The 23,659-nt window shown below is 37.0% G+C and overlaps 2 protein-coding genes across 2 annotated transcripts in view; one reads left to right on the top strand and one right to left on the bottom strand.

The window, feature by feature from the left end:
• Vmp1 (vacuole membrane protein 1) overlaps nt 1-17,628 on the top strand; it is a 115,885-nt gene extending 98,257 nt beyond the window's left edge. The window contains exons 11-12 of the mRNA XM_077801351.1: nt 15,615-15,717; nt 16,675-17,628. Coding sequence (XP_077657477.1) covers nt 15,615-15,717; nt 16,675-16,818 — 247 coding nt within the window. The 3' untranslated portion in view covers nt 16,819-17,628. The remainder of the gene's footprint in view (nt 1-15,614; nt 15,718-16,674) is intronic.
• Nucleotides 17,629-20,457: 2,829 nt separating this feature from the next.
• Tubd1 (tubulin delta 1) overlaps nt 20,458-23,659 on the bottom strand; it is a 38,413-nt gene continuing 35,211 nt past the window's right edge. The window contains exon 9 of the mRNA XM_077801350.1: nt 20,458-20,543. Within this exon, the coding sequence (XP_077657476.1) occupies nt 20,537-20,543 (7 nt within the window). The 3' untranslated portion in view covers nt 20,458-20,536. The remainder of the gene's footprint in view (nt 20,544-23,659) is intronic.

The following is a 23,659-nucleotide window of genomic DNA, read 5'->3' as shown; positions in this document are numbered from 1 at the left end:
TTATTTTTTATTTTTATGACATATTTTATATATAAGATATATTTAACAATATTTTATAGCTCATCTTTATTTTATTTTTTTTTAAAGAGAGTGAGAGAGGAGAGAGAGAGAGAGAATTTTTTTTTTTTTTTAATATTTATTTTTTAGTTCTCGGCGGACACAACATCTTTGTTGGTATGTGGTGCTGAGGATCGAACCCGGGCAGCACGCATGGCAGGCGAGCGCGCTACCGCTTGAGCCACATCCCCAGCCCCTATAGCTCATCTTTAGTAATTAAGGAAAAATATGTTCTTGTGAATATACTCAATTGAGCCAGACACTGATTCTGAATTTCTGATTATATGTGGATTATAACTTATACATTAAAATTTAATTACTCCAATTTTTTTGCTGCCCGAATCCTTAGAGATAAAGTGTTTTATTTGTCACCATACATCACATTCAAAGAAAAAGAAGGAATATTATTGCCCCTTATTTTTTAAATACTACGAGAACATTTCATCCACTCTTAGAGATTACTGCCCCACTTTGGAGAATTCTAAAAAAACACTACCACACTACCCACACATTGTAAAGTGACCATGCGCAAGGCACCCACTTTCTTTGATTCTCCTTTTTCCAAACTGAACATTTATAGAAGGAAGTTTTTTAGCTACTTCTGTATCCTCAGCACTATCACCTTCTGTTTCTCCAGGCTTTAGAGTTTTTAAGAAGTTATGTTCATAACCCACTTGAATCAAATGTGTGAAATATGATAAGTCAAGAACTATGTAATGTTTTGAACAACCAACAATAAAAATTTTTAAAAAAAGAAGTTATGTTACTGAACTTCCTATCTGATTTACACATCCAGTTCTACTCCTTTCCAATCTGTTCACTGTAATACAATCACTAACCTTGAAATTTTAATTTATTTATTTTTTTTTATTAAAGAGAGAGAGAGAGAGAATTTTTTTTTAATATTTATTTTCCAGTTCTCGGAGGACATAACATCTTTTGTTTTTGTATGTGGTGCTGAGGATCGAACCCGGGCCACACGCGTGCCAGGCGAGCGCGCTACGGCTTGAGCCACATCCCCAGCCCCGAAATTTTAATTTAAAAGCTGCTGCTACCACTGTCTTCATCCCTCAACTCTGCTTCTTGATACCCTTCACTTGTTTTCTCTTAATTCTTAAGATAGTGCTAAAACTCCTTGACAAGATTTATAAACCCTATTATCATCTGTCTCCTCTAATGAAACCATTTTGGCAATACTTGAGTCTCCGTCACTGATCATTCTTTGTCCCTTGCTTTTTTATTTGCCTAGTTCAAAATTTCACAGCTTTGGCACTGTTTACATTTTAAGCCAGATAACTATTGTGAAAAACTGTCCTGTGCACTTTTAAGATATTTAGTAGCATCTTTGTCCTAGATGTCCACAGTATATCTAGTATATCTACTGGTACTGTTCAATCCTAACAATCAGAAATGATTCAGCCAGGCACGGTGACATACCACCTATAATCCCAAGACTTTGGGAGGTTGAAGCAGGATGACCACAAGTTCAAGGCCAGCCTCAGCAATTTAGACTGAGGTCTCAAAATAAAAAAAATAGAAAGGATTGGGGACATAGCTCAGTAGTAAAGCACACCTAAGTATACTCCCCATGTATATGTGTGTATGTATGTATATTTATGTGTGTGTGTGTGTGTATATATATATATATTTTTTTTTTTTTTTAAAGAAAAGATGATTCTGGGAGTTAAGTGGTAGATTAGTAGTACAACACATCCTAGCATGAGGCCTTGAGTTCAATGTCCAGCACCTAAAATTTAAAAAGAAAAAACAACAACAAAACAATTCCAGACATTACCAAGTGTTATGTGGCCACTAAACCTGTCTACCCTCATTGAAAATTACTGACCTAGATATTGTCCTTTAGATTCAACTATTGCCTTATCAGAAAACCTTCCCTGACTTGATCAAATTCTCCTTTACCAGGGATCTCTTTGTACCACAGCATGTACTATTAGTTACAGTTTTACATTTATGTTTGTGGGTGTATTAACACTGTTTTTACTCCTAACTTATAATAGTTTCTTAATGGCAGAGACCTTGTCTATTTTTGTTCTCTATTATGTTCAGGGCACCTGTCATCTTGATTTACACATAGCAGGTGCTCAGAAATTATCTGCTGAATAAATGAATACGTGCTGTCCAAATAAAGATCTAGCCAATAAAAATTAATAAGTTCTTTGTATAATCTGGATTCCTTTGTTTATTTACCCACCTTTGGGAATTTCTAAGAAATTATATTATTTATCAACAGTAAATAGAAATAAAAGTACCTTTAATTTTAGGGCAATAGTTAAGTTAGAACATGTTATATTTTTTGAAACACAAGTTCCTTTTTTAAAATTTTTCCTAATATTGTCCCTCAGAAAATTCCAGTGATTCTTTTCTCTGAAAGATGATTTTCCATAAAGTTGTTCTAATATATTCTAGACCTACTGGATTCAGATTTTTACTGAATTAGAGGATTGGTGTCATGTTGTTGTTGTTGTTTTTTTTTTTTTTTTTTTTTTTTTTTGGACTAGGGATTGAACCCAGAGCTACTTTACCTCTAAGCTACATCCCCAGCCCTTTTTGATTTTTACTTAAAAGAGGATCTTGCTAAGTTGCTTAGGTTCTCATCGAACTGCTGAGGCAGGGCTCGTACTGGCTCAGCCACCCGAGTTGCTGGGATTGCAGGGGTGCACCCATTTTGATGTCTAGTCTTTAATCATTTTCAGAAGATGTGTTATAATGTCCTACAAAATAATAATAATCAGACTTGGCAAGTGATAGTAATACTTTATGATCAGATGTCAAAAGGTATTTTTTTAGTATTGTAATAATATTATCTGTTAATCATATTCTGCAATTGAACATGACATGATTTGTTTTCCTACATTTAGAAATAGGAAATGCTTTTAAATACAAGGATTTAAATGAATATCAAAAATTAAGGCTATGGGGCTGGGGTTGTGGCTCAGCAGTAGAATGCTCGTCTAGCATTTGCAAGGCCCTGGGTTCAATCTTCAGCACCGCATATAAATTAAGGTATTATGTGCAACTACAACTAAAAAAATAAATAAATATTTTAAAAGAAATAAGGCTATGGGTGTAGCTCTGTGGTAGTATTTGCCTATCATGTGTGAGTTTCTGGGCCAGATCCTTATTACCACTAAATCAATCAATCAGTCATTTAATTCAGCTGTCTCTCCCTCTGGAGATGGCCCATATTCTTCCTCACGTGTCTCTGCTTTCCTAAATAAACCTTTGTCTGTTTATCTAAGTAGCAAATAATAAGCAAAATAATAAATACATAAATAAATGTATTCATCAAACCTAAAATGAATGTTAACTTTTAAAGAGAATTCTTTTCTCTCTCTCTCTCTCTTTTTTTTTTTTTTTTTTGAGACATTGTTGTCAGTATGATGCTTAGACTGGTACGACTGGCCCTTAAATCCTGGTCCTCCTACCTCAATCTCCTAAGTACCTCATACCCAGGCGTGGACCACCATGCCCAGCACCAAGAATGGTTTTTTAATAGACCTAAATCTGTTATTTTATATCACAATAAATATATCAGCAACTCATTTCAGAAAAGAGAATATTTGGATTGAATCAATGGATCCGTTGTTGGGCTAGGGATGTAACTCAGTGGTAGAATACTTGCCTCACATGTGTGAAGCCCTGGGTTCGATGCCCAGCACCACAGGAAAAAAACAGAGAGAGAGTGAAAAGATCCAATTGTTGACCTGAGCTGAAAGTACTGCCTCTAACTTACTGTAGAAACTTCTTTGTTTGTTCTCCCCTTTACATTGTTAAAACTCCAAATAGCATAGCATAATCATCAAACTAAACTAGTAAAATTTGGAATGTGGTCTTTTGAAGAATATTTAAAAATATGTGACCACAATTAAGGGAGTGATAAATGGTAGAGAAAAAAAAAATCAAAAGAAAAGCAAGAAAAAGGTCAGCATCAGTTTCAAATTTAAAGTAAAAGTAAGATATTAAGGCAAGAAAGAATAAAAAAAATGAGTCCAAGAGTAAGGACAGCTAGAGAGTGGTATAATGAAAAGAGCATAGACTTTGGACAAAAAAAAAAATCTAGATTTGAACTCTGCCACAGGCCAGTTATTTAACTTCTTTCTGTATATGCTTCTAGTTGCTGTTCTTCCAAGCATGTTTCTTTGAGTACCATTTCTTCTCCAGTTCCGAAGGCCACTGACAACATTTCCAGCTCCAGTCACAATTTTAAATGTTCTGGAATCAAATATTTTACAGTTTAGTTGAAACATACTCATATCAAGTGAGTTAACATTCCACAGCATGTTTTTTAAAATGCCTTTTGTCTCAAATTTGATAATGCCTGTGTTCACAAAGTCTCATTTTCCAAAGTTTCTATTTATTGTCACCTAGAAGATTGAGGGAAAGCCTATCTCTCCTTGTTAGTTTACTTTTTAATCACTAAAATGTCCTTAATCTGGACAGTCTTTCAGCAGAGATTATGTAAATAATTCTTGAGGAAACTATTTTTTGAACATAGTGGGCCCTTTGTAATTATTATCTTATTTATTATTACTGTTTACTTCTAATTAAAGATTGGCTCAGAGAGGTTTGTTTTGTTTTGTTGTTGTTACTAGGGCTTGAACTCTGGGTTTCTTTGCCACTTTATCCCCAGTCCTTATTATTTTTTATTTTGAGACAGGATCTTGCCAAGTTGCTGAGGATGGCCTCAAACTTGCAATCCTCCTGCCTTAGCCTCCCAACTTGTGCACCATCACACCCAAGATCCTATGAGCGTTACTTACTGCAATATGAATGAGGGCATAGGAAAGAACCTATGAGAATGATGAAAGCAACAACTCAGAAGAGGAAGAGATGAATAAAAAGAGACATTGAAGGCTGGGGTTGTGGCTCAGCGGTAGAGTGCTTGTCTGGCATGTGCAAGGCCCTGGGTTCAATTCTCAGCACAGCACCACATAAAAATAAGTAAATAAAACAAAGTTCTTGTGTTCAACTTCAACTAAAAAATAAATATTTGTTAAAAAAAATTTAAAAAGAGCACAAGATTGAAATAAGACATAGGATATACCCTATTTCTTACTTTTGTCTAGGGCCAAATTTGGGCAAACTAATCCCTCAGGTGTGCCTGCAGCCTGCTAGGCCAGCCTGTTCTCCACCCCATTCCACCCCTGACCCCAAGTAACATGGAAGGGTTACTGTTGATAGTTATGTCTCTGGTAATTAGGTATAGTGTTTTACAGAGATTCAAGTGCTATGTTGACAAATATTTCTAAGGGCTTCTATTCTCAATGTATGTATGGAGTGGCCTACCTAAATATGATACCCTAAGCAAGCCTTCAGTTTATGGTATTTTTAGCATAATATATCATTCATTGTTTGACAATCCTAATATTCCAGAGTTTGAATATAGGCCTTCTCCCAATTAGAAATAATTAATAGATATATTTTTTGGATAGTTCTAAAAAGTAGTTGCTAGTATCTTTAGATTTAAGGGAAGATGTCCTTATTATTTTTATATATCAAAGGATTGATCTAATTATACATGTAAATCTGAAGAATGTAATAAATCAATTATATATTCTGAAAGAGGTTTTAGGTATTAGCCTTCTGGTTTATGGTATGTTTAGCAGGTAGATAGAGAAAATGCTCTGTAAAAAAAGATTAGGCATGTAATGTTTTTTCACTCTTTGAAATAAGTCAGGAGATAAAACCAAAGAAATTTTAGAACTTAAAGGCTGTGTTACATTTGTGATGGTCTTTTTTTATTTTTTTAATTATGATTTAAATCTAATTTTTAATTTTAGACTTCCTCCATTGAGAGAGACGTGCAGATAGTTTTTAAAAATTATAATTAAAATGACATGTTCCAGTATTCTCACCAAATACAGGATAAGAATTCCCAGAAAATAACATTAAGCATGTGACTCGCAACAAACCATATGCAGAACATTGGCTCATTGTCAGGTTGCCAGGATCTTATTGGAAGACAAAGTCCCCAGTTTTACCACACAAGAAAAGTTTCCATAACTCAATCATTGAACTGGAGGGATGGGGGATGGGGGATGGGGTTGGCTGGAACAGGAACTTTTACCAGATACAGAATGTTCCATGCTCTTCTTTGCTGTCTCCTATTTCTGAGTTAACTTGATGTTTGACCTCAGAGTAGTGCTTGCCCGTGGTAAGAGAGATCATTTCAACCAGTAAGTAATTAAGTGCTTGAATCTGAATGTTGTTTCATTTTCCTTACTACCATGAAGAGCAGTCAGAATGAGCTTTGTGAACCTGGACTTTTTCTCCTACAAAAAGAAAATATATCCTTTCATTTTAAAATATAAAATGCTTCATGTACCTGATTCTCTGACATGGATCATTATGAAATAATCAGAAAAGTTATGGAAGTGTAGAACCCAAACATTTATATTATCTAATAAAAGGATACTAAGGGCTTTAAGATCCCAACTGCTGGTACTTAGTTATGTACTCTAATTTTAACATAACCTTCTTCTGCAGTTTAGGAAAATTTCTTGCCTTTCACGTCTATGATAGTTTATGTATCCTTCTCCTTTGATACTTAGTCCTTCTATGTTTTTGTCATAGATATTAAAAGTTAGTATAATTTGACTGTTAGATGAGAGAGAAGTAGACATTGAATTAGGAAGTTACTGTTGACCATAATTAGAGCATTTCAGAATGATCAAAACTAAAACACATTTATATTGGATTACATGAAACTGTGGAGTAAAGGAAAAGGCAGGCCAAGGTTATTCCTGTCACATTTTAATTGTTCTATAAATATTTGTTGACTAAATGCATTTATTCACTTGTTAACAGGGGAGAAACCACTGTGTGTTTTAGGCCAAGGGAAAGACTAGCAAAAAGCTAGAGATAGAAAATACAAATGGAAAAAAAAAGTAAGGAAGGCTATGGAAAGCAAATTAACATTTAGTAAGCACCCCTGTACCAGATGCCTTATTAATTTTTTTAACTTAATATGTATAACAAAACCTGTGAGGTACTACTACTGGGTAGTAGAGGGAACCAAGGCACAGAGAAGTTAATTTTATATAAATGGTAAGAGATGAATGAAGAGAGAATGAAAAACCATGTGGGTTGATTATCCTTTTTAATCAGTTCATCCTTAAACTGAAAGTGAAAATTCTACGATGTAGAATGGAGAAGGAGGACATGGAGGCAGTGCTACAGTGGGCTATCTGTCCCCGTTGGAGGTTGGAGTTTGAGCTAAAGTGCCAGTCTCAGACAGCAGCTATTTGAATTTGATAACATAAATTCTTTCCACATTCTTGTTCACGTTTATCAGCCTGGGCACTGCTGTGGCTGATCACTGCTGCTGTTACAGTTAGTGCTCTGGGTTTAAATGCATTTTCTTTCTTTCTCCTAGCACCTACTAGATTGATGTTCCTTCAAAGCAAAGAACACAGACTTTTTCCCCCTAGTTTTCTACTTGCAGGTAGTGATTTTCTGCCTTTCCAGTCTTTCAAATAATTAATCTTAGGTTGAATTCCAGACATTACTGTTACTTTTCAGGGTACACTTATCATTATCCCATTTTCAGTGATCTCAAGGCCAGTAAACACTCATTACTGTCTCATCTTAAACTTAAAATTCTGAAAACTCTGCTGTTTTGATTATTGTTATTGTTTGGATGTTTTGTTTTGTTTTGTTTGAGACAGGGCTTGCTAAATTGTGTAGGCTGGCCTCAAATGTGTGATCCTCCTGTCTCAGCCTCCTTAGTTGCTGGAGGTGAAATCAGTCGACTTTGAACAGAGTTTTGTTTTTGTCAGTCCATCAGTTTTACTTGCGTCTTACAGAATGCTCCTTTAGCTCTGGCCTCATTCATTAACACCAGTGCCTGCTTGGTTCCTGCTGCACAGGTCTGCATTTTAAAACAAGGTTCTGTTTTCTGGAGCTGCTCTTCAATGATAGCTTATTTCAAAGAGTGGTTGCTAATTATAAAAAGGTCTTAAATTCATTCTGATTATAGAAAACAATTTGAAATGTTCAAAAGCAAGGGAGATTGCAGATTCTTTTGTGATCAAAATTTGTTGTGAGGCAGTAATAATCATACACCTGATGTTTCTGGATAAAGCAGTGGTCTTCCTTCTACCTAGCCATGAGGAAACGGAGGTATCATGTTTATATTACCACTCTGCACACAATGGACTAAATTGAGTACAAAAGAGGTTTTAATCATTTAAAGGGGCACAGATGCAAATGAAATTCAAGATGTTTTAATCTCAAACCCTGAGGTTGAATCACAAAGAATTTTAGAAGGTGCCAGAGACTACCAACATATATAAGAAGCTCCTAGATTTTCCACTATAGTACATAATATAGTATATAATTTTGATCCTGAATATATTTTATGTTGGGGTGCTCTTCTAAGTTCTAAGGATATAAAGGAACTTGATTTGAATAGGCTACCAATTTTTCCTAACAGTATCAGCTTCAAAGATTCATATTCTGTATTAAATTAAATGGTAATGACACTTTCATTCCAGTCACACAGAATTATTAGATCTTATTTTTACTAGGTTAACTAGGTTAACGTATAGGTTGATTTTCAGTTAGCACCAGTTCATATTCTTATTCCCGGATTGATTAGGTAACAATTGTCTTCCCCCCCCTGTCTCCGTTAAGTTCTAAGGGAAAGATGGGTAGTCTATAAATATTAATGAGAGTTGGTATGAGGTGACCTTTGGCTTTTTCAGAAAATTGCACCATAAACTACCCCCACCCTTCCTGAACTGTCCAATTTAGGAGGAAGACATTTTCATGTAGAGGATAATCTATCATTGTTGAGTCAGGCCAGGAGTCTGAGGTCTATTCTGAGTCATTATGAGCAGAGCTCTAGGATTGGTTGGTCCCCAGAGAAACTGGTGGTTAAATACTGTGAGAATCTTTATCAGACAGGAAATGACAACTCATTAAAATACTAACCGTTAAGCCTGTTTAGATCACTGCCTGGAGTGTGGGGAGGAAAATTTAACTCTACAATGTTTGACTAAAATACACATGTCTAAAAAAAGAGAATTATATACCAGACTGTTAACAACAAACAGAATTGCTGCTTCATCTTGTTGCTGAACTTTTGCCACACTGTGATCACCTCTTTTGCACAGAAGGCATATCAGCATGTGATGAGAGTAGAATGGGGAAGGGCTTTTATTTCATCCCTGAAAATACATCCCACTATAATCTTAAATGTAAAATTCATTCTCTTCAGGGCAGGAGTCTTTTGGTTTCAGTTGGAAGAGAAACATTTTCTGTTTAGGGTTTTATTTCTATGTTCCTCGGCCAAATCTCAAATGACAGAATTCACTGGAGCCAGAGGATAAATTTGATTTATTGATTTACATACAGGGGCCCTCATTCAATCGAGGAAATTCTTAAAGCCCTGATATTTATTCAGAACATAATTAAAAGTTTTAGCTGTGGACACAAAATTCTAGTCTCTTGAGGTTTGACTCTACAGACTGTAAAGGCTCATTAGAAGAATGAGAGAAAAGTAGACAACCATTTTTGTAGAAATAGCTTTTTCCCCTCTGTTATATTACTTAATAGTCTTACATTGAGTTAGTCTGCTAACTAAGCCTTAAGATGATTTTTACCTTTTGGGAACAGGGTATAATGTTTACACCTGTTGTTGTAGTTTAGCTTCATGATCTAAACCAATGGTCACTACTGTCAGATGATAATAAAATAATAGATGTTCTTTTTATTTTCATTTATGTTATTTTCTTTTTTGTATATTTTTGTAATGCATATAACTTTATTGTGGTAATAATACATTAAAACATTATATGACTATACGTACATTGAGGATGTCTTATGGGCACTCCCTCAGTCCACGTGTCGGAAGATCACGTGTCATGGGGAATACAAAGATACTTCAGGGCAAGAATTCTTTCCACACTACAAAAGGGGCTTACTGTGAGTCCTTCTCTTTCTTTGTTCACTTTTAGCATATTGCAGTTTATTGTGTTTTCTGTACTCTATCAATCAGATTTATAGGTTATCATACCTAGTTTTAACTAACCTTCACAAAACAGACATAGGCTTGAAAATGTTCATATTAATACATAATAGAAGGGGCTGGGGATGTGGCTCAAGTGATATCGAGATTGCCTGGCTTTCGCAGGGCGCTGGGTTCAATCCTTAGCACCACATAAAAATAAAATAAAGATGTTGTGTCTGCCAAGAACTAAAAAACATAAATAAATATTGAAAAATTATTTTAAAAAGACATAATAGAATAGAATAATAGAATGAAGATAATACTAATAATGCATTCACAAGAAACAGCAAAGAAGTTGAAACACTGATATTCATTCATTCCTTATATCAGCTCTTTAGTAGTCACGTTCAAAAGATAAAAAAGAAAGGCCAGGCACAGTGACCCCTGTAATCCCAGAGGCTTGGGAGACTGAGGCAGGAGCATCACAAGTTCAAAGCTAGCCTCAGTAATTTATGGAAACCCTGTCTCTTTAAAAAAAAAAAAAAAAAAAAAAAGCTGGGGATTTAGCTCAGTGATTAAGCACCTGTGGTTTAATCCTCAGTACCAAAAAAATAAAATAAAATTAAGTACATCACCTAGTTTCATGAAGATAAATTAACACAGAAGACATCTGACTAGAAAAATCCAAACAGAATCATGACCAGTTTAAGGAAAATTTCAGCTATTTTCTAATAATAAAACCTAGTTTGATGACACTCTCCTGATGGAAAAGAGATTAAAAGTAAATCAAATGTTGTTTTTTTATATGTGGTGAACTAACATGTTTAAGACACAATTTGAAAGGAGTCCCTTAAAAAACAGGAATAATGATGACCAATAAACTCTATGCATGCTTGGAATGAGTGTGTGTTCCACATTAACCAATAAATAAAAATTGATAGATTATGAAAAACAGTTATCCCTCCACCCAGTGTCTGTATACCCTCTGCCAATTGTGTTACTTCCTTGAGAAGATGTTTTGGCATTTGTGAGTACAGAGAATAATGCAAACTTCCCTAAGGAAGAAATTATAGATTTCTTATAATTTATATCAGTGATTTCCAGAAGCAGAGTAATGTATATATTTAAAATTGTAGAAAAATAAGAGATTTTGTTTGCAAATTATTTAGTGCTGACAGAATTTTGCCCAAATGTTTTTTTTTTTTCATTTTTTTTTTTTTAATATTTATTTCTTTTTTAGTTCTCGGCAGACACAACATCTTTATTTGTATGTGGTGCTGAGGATCGAACCCGGGCCGCACGCATGCCAGGCGAGCGCACTACTGCTTGAGCCACATCCCCAGCCCCCAAATGTTATTTTGAATGGACTTTTTTTTTAAACAATAATTAAGTTTGCAAAGTAGTTTGTCTTGAGTCTATTCTAACAGACACTTAAATATGTGAGCATGGTAAACAGTTGTGCCCATGAAACTGATTTTTGAACTCTAAATGGATTTGGAATTTTGTAATTTGTCTGCCTGTCTTTCTTCCCCCACCACCACCACCTTTTTACCATTTCTAGGGTTTTTTTTCTTTTTATTATTATTTTTTTTTAATCAGTAACCAAATTGAAGAACTGTCACTAGAATAATTTGTTGGAAATTTGGTTTTTGATATTGTATTTGCTTTTGGTTTCTGCCAAGAATAAAAATACCAAGATGCTACCTGCTACCCACAAAGATTTTTTACCCACCAAGTTGGAAATCTACAAGGAAAATCAGAGATCAATTTTTTTCCTTTTTTGTTTTTCTTTATAACATTCTCACCTAGAGTAAGTAGCTATTTAAGAGGCTCTTTTATGTATGTTTTAGTTCAGTTGCTGACTGCAAAATAGTTCTTCCTGTGTTTGTTCTCCAACTGCATGTTTCCTATATCACAAAGCCTCAATTCTTTGAACTTAATCAAAACCAAATGGCAATGGCAAATAGGACTTTACTCACTCACTGAGACATGAGAGTTCTTAGCCAAATGCATAGAATTGCTATGAATTTAATGGCTTTTAGAGCATGACATTTAGGTTGTTTCCTAAACCAAATGTAAAAAGCCAGTGAACTATGATGTAGGTGTGTCCCTTCCCCACCCTGCCCCAAAATATGTACTTTTTAAGTTAATCATCAGTGTCAGAATGGACTCTTGCTTCTGGACTGCTGCTTGAAAACAACTTGAGGGACAGGTTACAAACTGTTATTTTTCACATTATATGCATATTAAGATTGACAGCTGTAATTCTAATTTTTGTCTGCTCCATTATTGAAATAACTTTAATGATTATTAAGAAAACTTCAGTATAAAAATGTTTTGTGTAAACTGAGCCCTCAGTAACTTACACTGTTGTTTTTAGAGATGGAGAAATTAAATTAGAACTAAAGTTTTGATGAATACATAATAAAAGATTCAGAGATTGACAAATAATTGGATTTATAGCACTTAAGACCTAAATTCCAAATGTGTTAACTTTTAGATTAATTCAGATCATTTATTTGTTCATGATAGTCTCAGTTTTAATATGTTGCTACTAAAACTGTGGTGTTTTGCAGTGGTAGCACATGCCTATAATTCCTATAATCCTCGGGAGGCTGAGGCAGGAGGAGTGTGAATTCAAAACCATCTTTAGCAATTTAGCAAAGCCCTAAGCAACTCAGTGAGACCCTGTCTCTAAATAAAATTTTAAAAGGACTAGGGTGTGGCTCAATGGTTAAGCACTCCTGGGTTCAATACCCAGTACCACACAGAAACTGAAAAAAATGGGTTGTTTGTTTCTGTTTTTTGTTAAACCCAGAGGGAATTAACCACTGACCCCATATCCCCAGTCCTTTTAATTTTTTAATTTTGAGACTGGGCCTCACTCCTCCTGCCTTAACTGTAATTACAGATATGCGCCACCATACCCAGCTGTTTTTTATTTTTGAGATAGGGTCTCTCTATGTTACCCAAGCTGGTCTCAAGCTTGTGATACTCCATCTCAGCTGGGATTACATTTGTATGCCACCACTCTCAACTAAAACTTATTTATTTTCAGTTGTTTTCCTAGTCTCTTGTAGAAATCTATGTATATCCCCTACACTAACAAAACATCCCAAAGCATATAAAACATAGCATTTTGATAGATGTATCTCAGCATTAGCCCCAGAATAATTATTTGAAACTTGCACACCATGTGATTGAACAGTGGCCTGTAAAAGAACAGCTCAAGTGTATCTCTTATACTTATAATGGACTTAAAATGGCAAATCATTTATCTCTTCAAATTATTTTCAAGGGAATCGGGAATGATTGTTTCCAGTTCCTTCCTCACTAGGCTCAACAACAACAAATTAGAATCTTTCTAACGTTGAGATCTTAAATTTTGCATTCTCTAAATTACTTAACTGTAGCTATCCTTGGTAATTTTTGCTTGTTTTTTGAGTATTTTTAGTTGTAGAAGGACACAATACCTTATTTTATTTATTTATTCACTTATTTTTATGTGGTGCTGAGGATTGAGCCCAGTGCCTCACATGTGCTAGGCAAGTGCTCTGCCACTGAGCTACAACCCCAGCTCTCATTGGTAGTTGAAAATGATGACATAGAGTATTAATGTTAAGATGAATGAATTGACTTGGAAAAAAATAGTTCTTATACATCTGCTGGTTTTGAAACCAGTCTTTTTATGCCTGTATTTTGCTGGAGTTTTTGTTTGTTTTTATTCATCTGATTTCTTTTTTTAAATTATCTATCTTAACTACTTTTATTTACTTGTTATTTTTATTGTTGTTAATGGGCCTTTATTTTTTATTTATCTGTGCTGAGAATCGAACCCATTGCCTCACACATGCTAGGCAAGCACTCTGCCACTGAGCCAGAACCCCAGCCCTATCTGGTTTATTTCTAGTGTAAATGGTTGAGCTATTTGCATCCCGGCTATATATTACATAAGGAAATGTTGGACTACTAAGGTAAATCTTTCCTCTAAAAAATATTTATCCTATCCTTGCCTTTTGTAGTTAGAAACATTGATGATATACAACACAGCTCTTATGGCCTACCACCTTGAGATCATAATGCCATTTAGAGGTCACTTAGAGACCAAGATGGAGATGGAGACTTCTCCATCTTTGATATTTATCATAGCTCTTCTGGCCTCTTCCTTCACCTTTACTATAAATGTCTGTTCAATCCTTTTCCACACCTCCTTCAATGCTCACTAAAGGACTTTTTGGACCACTCCATCCCATACTGTTCTGTCCTTTCTCCTTCCAGTTCTTTAACATATAACTAATTTCTGTACCAAATATTTAGTATTGCACATCTTTTGTTTGCGAATCTGTATTTGGTGTGTGTGTGAGAGAGAGAATTTTGAATTCTCATAGTAATTTTAAGTTTCTTGTGGGCATAGACTATTTCTTGTACTTTCTTTTTAGTTTTTCCATAATAACATGGAGTCTAAACACTCCTTTGAGTGTTTGGTGGTGGAGATAATAGGATCAAAGAAAAAAAATAGCCAAGAGTTAAGAATTTGTTAGCATCTGGTAAATACAATTGCTGAAGGAAAAAAGTTTTTTCTTTGATTCCTCTGCTTTTTATTTATTTCTTTTTTTTTTAAAAAAGACAGCAACTGTATTTTTCTAGAAAACAGATGAAGTTAATGTGATTCCATATACTTTTAGGGAAGTATATTTTAAAATGCCCTTTTAATGGCCCTAGAAAAGAGATTGTGATGTTTGATTTTCTAAGCTGCCCTAAGTTACCATTTTAAAAATGCCTGTGAGCGTGTCTAAAACAGGATCTGCAGTTGCCAAACCGGTTTAACAGCACTGCCTCCGCATATTCTGGGTGAGAGGGAGCTCGGAGTACAGAGCCTTATCAGAGATTGCTATCCCAGTCATCTCAGAACAAGTTGTTTAGTAATGTACAGGAGTTTCTGTGCAATCCGTCCACCATAAACCACGAAATGATTCAAGGTTCATAGTTCCTTCTTTGTTCCTTTGTTAATCACTGACTTCTGACTAGGGGGAGGTGCCTCCCAAATTTGCTAATGCATTCTTTTTGGATAAGGATGACGCATGCACGGATTGTCCTAATAAGGACTTAGATTGAGAACGTACCGCCCACTCTGAGAAGATGGGACAAGTCAGAGAGAGGGCGGGCAGTTTCTTTTTTAACTGGGGATGACACAAGCATAAGTCATTTCCTTATTAATCGGTTCAAACCAGTTCTTACAGGAACTGGTGGTGATAAATGTGGGACTTCTCAGAAGTCATTCATTTTATTCTTTGTACCATACCAGTGTGCAGTATCAGCTGAACTGGCCTCATTGTGAGAACTAACTCTTAGTTTCTCCAAGACATGTTAAGAGATTTTTCTACCTTAAAGAGTTGTTTGAAGGAAGAATTTTTATCCACTAAAAGAGTTCACAAGATTTTGACGACTCATTATTGTATTTTGTTCCTTTTTTTATCTAGTCCCTGCTTTTTGAGTCCAGGCGGTAAGTGGAATTTCTTTAACATCTCTCTTGCTTTTCTTCCCAAATGTATCTTTGCCTTGGGCTTCTGTACCCTGCTTCCAGTGCTGTCCCCGGCATAGGTCCGTCTCTGCAGAAGCCATTCCAGGAATACCTGGAAGCTCAGCGGCAGAAGCTTCACCACAAAAGTGAAATGGGCACACCACAGGTGAGAATTTATTCGTGGTTCTTCTCCCTCGTGCAGTTTCAGGCTGAAATTAGATTCACAGTTCTCACATTTTTCGACAGAGTGAGATTTGCTTGCCAGTTTCCTTTACAGAAGTTGAATTGCCATGTACTTTCTCCTGGGAAATAGTCTTTGTTTTAAATCAGACAAAAAAAGTATAACTACTTCTTGGGCATCTTCCAAAAACAAGCCTAGGGCTAATAGAAAATAATGGTTCAGTTATGTAGAATCAGTTGTTGCCTGATCTTAAATGACTTATTAGGTATATACCTCTCTACTGGATTAAAAAGTTAAAATTTACAGCGTAGCAAAGTATTAGACTTAAGTGAGGTAACTTAAATGTCTTCCTGCTGTTTTTCATTTCAGTCGTGAGAAAATGATTTTTTAAAAATAAACCAAGGTTTATAACATAGATGAACTTGAAGACATTAACTTAAACTAAGCCTGCCTTTTCTGTAAATAGTTCTGAAACAAGGGGAAATGACTAGAAGAGGATGAGTAAGCAATAACCTGAAATGGGAAATTGCAAGGAAGAGCGCTTGTTTTTTCATGTGGCCCTTTGCTGCCCTCAATTGTCCAAGCATGACTTAAATTTATATCTTAAAAACAGCTCTCTTTCCCAGAACAAAACTCTTTTTAACCATCTTGACAGTACTCAGCAAGTGTCTGCAAGGCAGCTTTAGGGAACAGAAGGCAATTATTCAAGATCATTCTAAACTGTATAAATCAACATTGACTTCATCCAACAAAGCAAAATCTCTGTGGCCAAGTGTAAAAAGCCCTGGTTGGAGTGTAGAGTTCTGGGTAGCTGTTTAGGCTTTGTAAGTTATAAGCTTCAAATTCTCATCATTTTGCTTAAAATATGGTAGATGATCCCCTTTTTACTGTTAAACAAATGAAACCTTTGTCACGTGAATCCTTCTGCATTTCTTCCTGCAGGGAGAAAACTGGTTGTCCTGGATGTTCGAGAAGTTGGTCGTGGTGATGGTGTGTTACTTTATCCTGTCTATCATTAACTCTATGGCACAAAGTTATGCCAAACGAATCCAGCAGCGGTTGAACTCTGAGGAGAAAACTAAATAAGCAGAGAAAGTTTTTAACTGCACAAATTAGAATGGATGGGTTCTGCTTTAAATTGGGAGGACTCCAAACCAGGAAGGGAAATTCCCTTTTCCAACCAGTATCAATTTTAAAAACTTTTTTCCTGAAAGCAGTTTAGTCCATATTTTGCACTGACATACTTTTCCTTTATGTGTTAAGGTATCCACCCTCAATCCAGTTCGAATTGTTCTTTTATTAGGGTGGAATGAGATGTTCAGTCGCAAACCTAACAGAAACTGGCCTTCTATTTGTTACTTTCAAAAGGCCCACATGGTACGATTAGAGAATTCCCTCCACACAAACAGTTCCTAAGTATGTTAAATATGTCAAGCTTTTTAGGCTTGTCAGAAATGATTGCTTTGTTTTTCTAAGTCATCAACATGTATATAAATTACATAGATTGGATAACAGTCTTGCATGTCTATCATGGTACAATTTAATATGCCATTCTGCCCAAACTTCCTCTCCCACCCTCAAAAAGGCCATTTTATGATGCATTGCATACCCGCTGGGGATATTGATCTTTAAATTTTGAGACAGTATAAAGGAAAATCTGGTTGGTGTCTCACGAATGGGCTGACACCATTTTTTAACCTGTATATTTAGAATGAAGTCATGGAAAAACTTTATAAAGACATCTTTGATCATTCCAAAATTGTGTCCATTTTTTGAGCGTTTTGATTTTTTACTTCCTTTTAGCTTCTTCCAACTGACAGCCTTGCCAAATCCACCACAACCAGAATTTCAGAGTCTTCATTTATTTGCATGAAAGAGCCACCACCATGGTATCTTTTGTTATGCTGGAATCAGCAGCTACACTCTGCTAAATGGCACCTATGGGATTGCCCTAGTCTGGGGATTTCATGCTTTGAAAATAGGACTGGAGGGGTAATATGTATTAAGTCAAAGAAAGGATCCTGGAGAGGGCTGAGGTACAGGCCTGCCTTGTGCAAGGCATTGGATTCCATCTTCAGCAGCACCAAAAAAAAAAAAAAAAAAAAGCACCAGAAAGAGAAATTACTCTTTTGTTTCTCATTATTTGTTCATTTTAGCTGCCATGTACTCTGGTTTTAACAGACAGAAATTTACTTTTACATGTAACCCAGTTTCCTTTCTGTATTTTATTCTTAATGTAATTTTCTTTGGGGATGTTTCTGATTGAACCTGTTTATTTGTTTTGCTTAGGAAGAAAATAAACAGTTTTATTTTTTTCCTTTAGGAAAAGTGATACTAATGTTGTGTCAAAATAGAATAGAATTGGGGTTAAATCCCAACAAGCCAGAAATGCTTGATTTGCTTTATCAAATCCCACCTGAATGTCTGCTTGTTTTGCCTACCGTCGTGACATCTCCATGGCTGTACCACCTTGTCGGGTAGCTTATCAGACTGATGTTGACTGTTGAATCTTATGGCAACACCAGTCGATGGGCTGTCTGACATTTTGGTATCTTTCATCTGACCATCCATATCACATGTTCTCATTCAAACACTACACAGCATCATGGTTTTCAAAAACTGGTCCTTTTGTCTAATGGCACTTTTGAGTTCCTTTATACCATGATATTGCAGTAGTATTGAGAGGAGATCTGTGGGAAATTGGGATAGTCTTCAGGACCACACCTAAATAAATAAAGGATGAAGTAACCTGCCTGTGGGTTTTGAAAAGGTTATTATTAACAACCTTTTTATTGTTTTATTTTTCAGCGACGTTCTAGCAGTTTGACTCTTACTTGACCTTGCTTGAATAGCAATGTTTATATACTTCTAAATAGATTCAGGTTAGCTAAAGTCAGGGTTCCTAAGTCAGCTTCCTGTTGTGTTTCATACCCTCCACCTTCATCTTATTTGGTGTTTGTCTAAAGAAAGGAAAGAGGAAAACAAATAGGAATTGTAATGTCTGTACTAAATCTTTAGGGCTTATTGATAAGTTTGTTTTAGGATAGTGTACTAAAAAAAGAAACACTTTGTTTCTTAGGCGAAACGTCTAAAAGACTAATACATTCAGTTTATGATGATCACTTATTCCCTGTTTCAAATTAATTTGCTTTGAAAACAAATGAAGCGGGGCCAGGGTTGTGGCTCAGTCATAGAGCACTTGCCCAGCATGCATGAGGCACTGGGTTCAATCCCTGGCACCACATAAAAATAAACAAATAAAATAAAAGTATTGTATCCATCTACAATTGAAAAAATATTTTTAAAAAATTAAAAATGAAGAGCAGCTTTCCTTCTTTCCTCTAAGTGTTCAGGTGTGATATGCCCAGATGTTCCTATTGCATTCGAGTCGAGCTGGAGCAGTATGATACTCTTCTGCTCCAGGATTGATTTGTTCCTTTTCTTCTATCCACTGACATGGATACAATGGCATGATCCCAAAGATAAGCCTACCTAATTTCAGTTGGTGGGAAACCAGAAAGCATGCCAAGTGGATGGTTTGAGAAAGCATGCCAAGTGGATGGTTTGATATTACTGTAAATAAAAGAGGACTGGGGAATTCTAATTCCTTCTTTCTTTTATGTCTCATTTCATGCCTTTATACATCTACAGTGTTTTACCATGTCTCAGCTCAGTGACTGTCTAGCAGTTCAGTACATTAGCAGTTTATGCATGTAATCACTAATGTGGACATGAGCACAATAACCAGTTTTCCATAACTTTCTGTAGTCTCTGCATGTATGTGCATAATCTGGATTGTGGAGTTTGGAAGAAAAGAATATTTTTACTTTTGCTTGGAATGTTGGTGCATTCCTGTAATCCCAGGTACTTAGGAGGCTGAGGCAGGAGGATCACAAATTCAAGGCCAGCCTGGACCAATTTAGGGATACTATGTCTCAAAATAATTTGAGGGGCTGGGGTTGTAGCTCAGTGATAGAGCACTTGCCTAGCATGCATGAGGCACTGGCTTCAATCCCCAGCACCACATAAACAAATAAAATAAAGGTATTGTGTCCATCTACAACTAAAGAAAAACATTAAAAAAAATAATTTGAAAAGGGGCTGTGGATATAGTTAAGTGGTATAGCACTTGACTAACATACTAAAAAACCATACATTCCATCCTCAGTACCAAAAAAAAAGAAAGACCCCAGATATCCTGCTTAAGAATTGACAAAGCGCAGATACACAAAATTTACTATGACAAATATTAAAAATGTTTACGCTTTCCCATCTTCAATTGTTGATGTTTGTCTAATTTTCATTATGAAAATGTTAGAGCTGGGGCTGGAGTTGTGGCTCAGCAGTACAGTGCTCGCCCAGCCCGTGCAAGACCCTGGGTTCGATCCTCAGCACCACATAAAAATAAATAAATAAAATAAAGGTATTGTGTCCAACTATAACTAAAATATATATATTTAAAGAAAATGTTAGTGCTGGCTCAGTAGTAGTAGAGTATTTTCATAGCATACATTGAACCTGAACCCTGGGTTCAATCACCAGCACCACCAAAAAAAAAAAAAAAAGTGTTACTACTTGGAAATATCAAACTGTTCCCCATAAATATGTACAATTATTTCTCAATTAAAAATTTTTAAATAAGGTGAATGTGGTGCACTCCCATAATCCCAGCATCAGCGTCTCAACTCCAGAGGCTTAGGCAGGAAGATCACCAATTCAAAGCCCACCGCCAGTCTCCAGCAACTTAGTGAGGCCATCATGTCCAAAGGGCTAGGGATGTAGCTCAATGGTAAAGTACCTGAATTCAATTCCTAGTACCAAAAAAAAAAAAAAAAAGTGTAAGTATTGTGGCATATCTATTGTCCCAGTACTGAAGTGGCAGAGATGGGAAAATGGCTTGAGCCAGGAGTTAAAGATTTAAGTCTGGACAATATATTAAACCCCATCTCCAAGAGAAAGAAATCTTTTTTCTTGTTTAAAGAAGAAATGATAGGCTGGGCACAGTGGTACATGCCTATAATCCCAGGAAGGGGGGAGACTAAGGCAGGAGGATCTCAAGTTTGAGACAAGCATCAGCAATTTAATGAGACTCTGTCTTAAAATTTTATAAGGACTGGGAAGGGTTGGGGATGGAGCTCAGTAGTTAGAGCACTTGCCTAGCATGCAAGAGGCCCTGGAGGTGTTGGAAGGAGCCTGGGCAGTATGGCCCAAAAAAATGTTCCCTGGGCCTCGTGGTTCACACCTGCAATCCCAGCAACTCCAGCCTGAGGCAGGAGAATCACATGTTCAAATAGCCTCAGTAACTTGGTGAGGCCTTGAGCAGTTTAGCAAGGGGTGGGGGAGGAGGGGTTCTGGGGATGTGGCTCAGGGGATGAGCACCCCTGGGTTCAATCCCCAGAACCAAAAGGAAAAGTAAGTTAAAGGTCAACCTCATCGATTTAGCAAGTACTGTAAGGGAATGGGGGAAAAGGAATATTGATTTTTAATCCTTTTTAAGAAAAGCTCAGGAAAAAAAAAAAAAGAAAAGCTCAGAATGTTAGAGCTGGGGCTGGGGTTGTGGCTCAGCAGTTGAGTACTCACTGGGTAAAGAGGTTGGGTTTTTGTTCTATTTGTGATGCAGGGGATTAAACCCAAGGGAGCTCTACCTAAGCTACATCCCAGTCCATTTTATTCTGAGATAGAGTCTCCCTAGGTTACCTATGCCAGCCTCAAACCTGTAATCCTCCTGCCTCAGCCTTCTGAGTTACTGAGATTACAGGTATGCACCACCAAGCCCAGCATAATAACAATTTTAAAAAGCTAAGTAACGTTCCATCTCTAATGTAGATCAGAGCTTCTCTGTTACTCACCAAAATATAAATGACTTAATACACAAAACCATTGCATATGAAGAGTTCTCCTTTATTCTCAGACTAAGAAAGCACATATGTACTTTAAACTACAAGCAGTTGAAGAGTCATTTATGGCTAGTTGGGCCTTCCTCAACAAGGCTGGAGTTCACCTGAGGTAATGTGCTTGCCTTGGAGGTGAGGCCTTGAATTGCAGCAAATAACCTACATGTATTTGCATATTAACCAGTACTCTAGGGACTTTGCAAAAGCCTGCCCTAGGCAGCTACTTGCTCATTGCCTTTGGAATTGCAGGGTGCTGGAATAGGCAGGTGCCAACTGTTCCTTCATATTCTGACCCACTAACCTTGCACATTTTGCTGTGTGAGTGTTGATACTACGAAATTAAAGGGGGGGGGGTTGTTTTAGATGGCCCGGCTTTCCACCAAAACATCCTGGATTCATTTGAGATCTAGAATTCTAATTCTGTAGTCAGGAGACTGGCCCAAACTGTGGCCCAGAGAAAATGAGTCAGTTGCAAGTGGCTGGCTGACTCTATGGGAACAGAAATGAAATGCAGCTTTGAGGGTTTGTTAGCCAAATCCACAAATGTGTGGCTTTTTGAAACGTTGGACATCTGTTCCTCCTAATTTGAAATAAACTCTTAAAAACACAAAGTTGCTTGGCTCCTTGTTTCTTTGTGTCAGCACCAGTTGCTGCTCTAACTGGAGTCAGATTGAGAAAATTTGGAGTCTTCAGGGCACACTTCAGTCTAGAGGGTGGAACTGAATTGCTCAGGGAAGGGAAGAAGATTTTACACTACAGGGTTTATGTGGAAATCCCCTTCCTGGTAGTCAGCCCAGGTGTCCAACCTGTTTGTTAACCATTTCCAAATGACTCAAAGGACTTAGAGGAAGTGCTTGAACACATTCCAGCACTATTTCTACAGTTTAGTCTATTTAGATTGGAAACTATGTTCCAGAATTCTTAAGGGGAATGCTCTGGCCTACTCTGAGCATCTTAGGATCCTGGAGCTACCTATCTAAGCTAACCTTCACAGTCCACTCACTGCTTTGGAGTGTTCCCAACTTCCTTTGATGGCCTCCCCTCCAAAGCACTTTGAAGAACATGCAGTGAGGCCTTTGCGGACACTTTTCCCTCCCCCCACCTAATTCCAAACGTGGCATTTCCTTTTGTTGCCCTTTGGGGACAGAACTAGCAGCTTCTTTCTTCTGGCCTCTTAACTGACCCATCCGGACAGCATTACTTAATTCTGTTCTAGTCTGTTTCCAGTGTGGTGGAGGAGGGGAAGAATTCTTTGCAGGGAGTGAAGTAGTTAAAAGATTTCAGAAAAGGGATGGTCCGCCTTTCCCTGAAGGTGGGGAAAGACTGTTAGATCACTGTTGCCTGCCTTTGACTCCTCACCACGTGGTATTGGACACACAGAGCAGCTCAGGTTCACTCCTCTTGGCAGCAGCATGAAGCCTGGCTCACCGTGTCCCCCTGAGAATCATGTTTTTCACAACTTCTTTTCATTAGTTAAAAAGATGAAGTCTAAGAATAAAGAGCAGAGATCTTCTTCTGTCTGGCTTTTTCTGGGGAGGTGGATAGGCTGGGATTGGGGCTCAAATCCAGGGTCTGGGGCAGCCTATACAGGAGCTCTAACCACTTGGCTGCACTCCCGACCCTACCTTTCACTCTTTAGTGCTCCTCATAGTCACATGTGGGTAAAGACTGCTAAACCTCACAGCAGCCACTTTCCTAACCTCACATTGTTTCTTCACCCTCTTAAAGCCTCTTCAGACACCTCTGCTCCACTCCAACCATTGCACCAGCCTCCTCCTGCTCCTATGGCCCCTCCCTGGTATTTTTTTTGTACACAACCACACTGCACAGTAGCAAAGATTAGTTCCCAGGAACCTCTGACATGCCCTGTACAAGGAAGCTGTGGATTACTGGGACTTTGATACTGGTGGCTTGCTTCGTACCAGGCGCTGTTTTCACTGCTGTTTCCTATGTATTGTGCTTAGCCATTTAATCCTTGCAGGAACCCCATAAGGACTTGAAGGCAGGGAGCTTCAGTAATTTGTCTGAGGGTG

This window comes from Urocitellus parryii, chromosome 7 (assembly GCF_045843805.1).
Source record: "Urocitellus parryii isolate mUroPar1 chromosome 7, mUroPar1.hap1, whole genome shotgun sequence".
Classification (NCBI taxonomy): Eukaryota; Metazoa; Chordata; class Mammalia; order Rodentia; family Sciuridae; genus Urocitellus; species Urocitellus parryii.
This window is presented reverse-complemented; position numbering and strand designations above follow the sequence as displayed.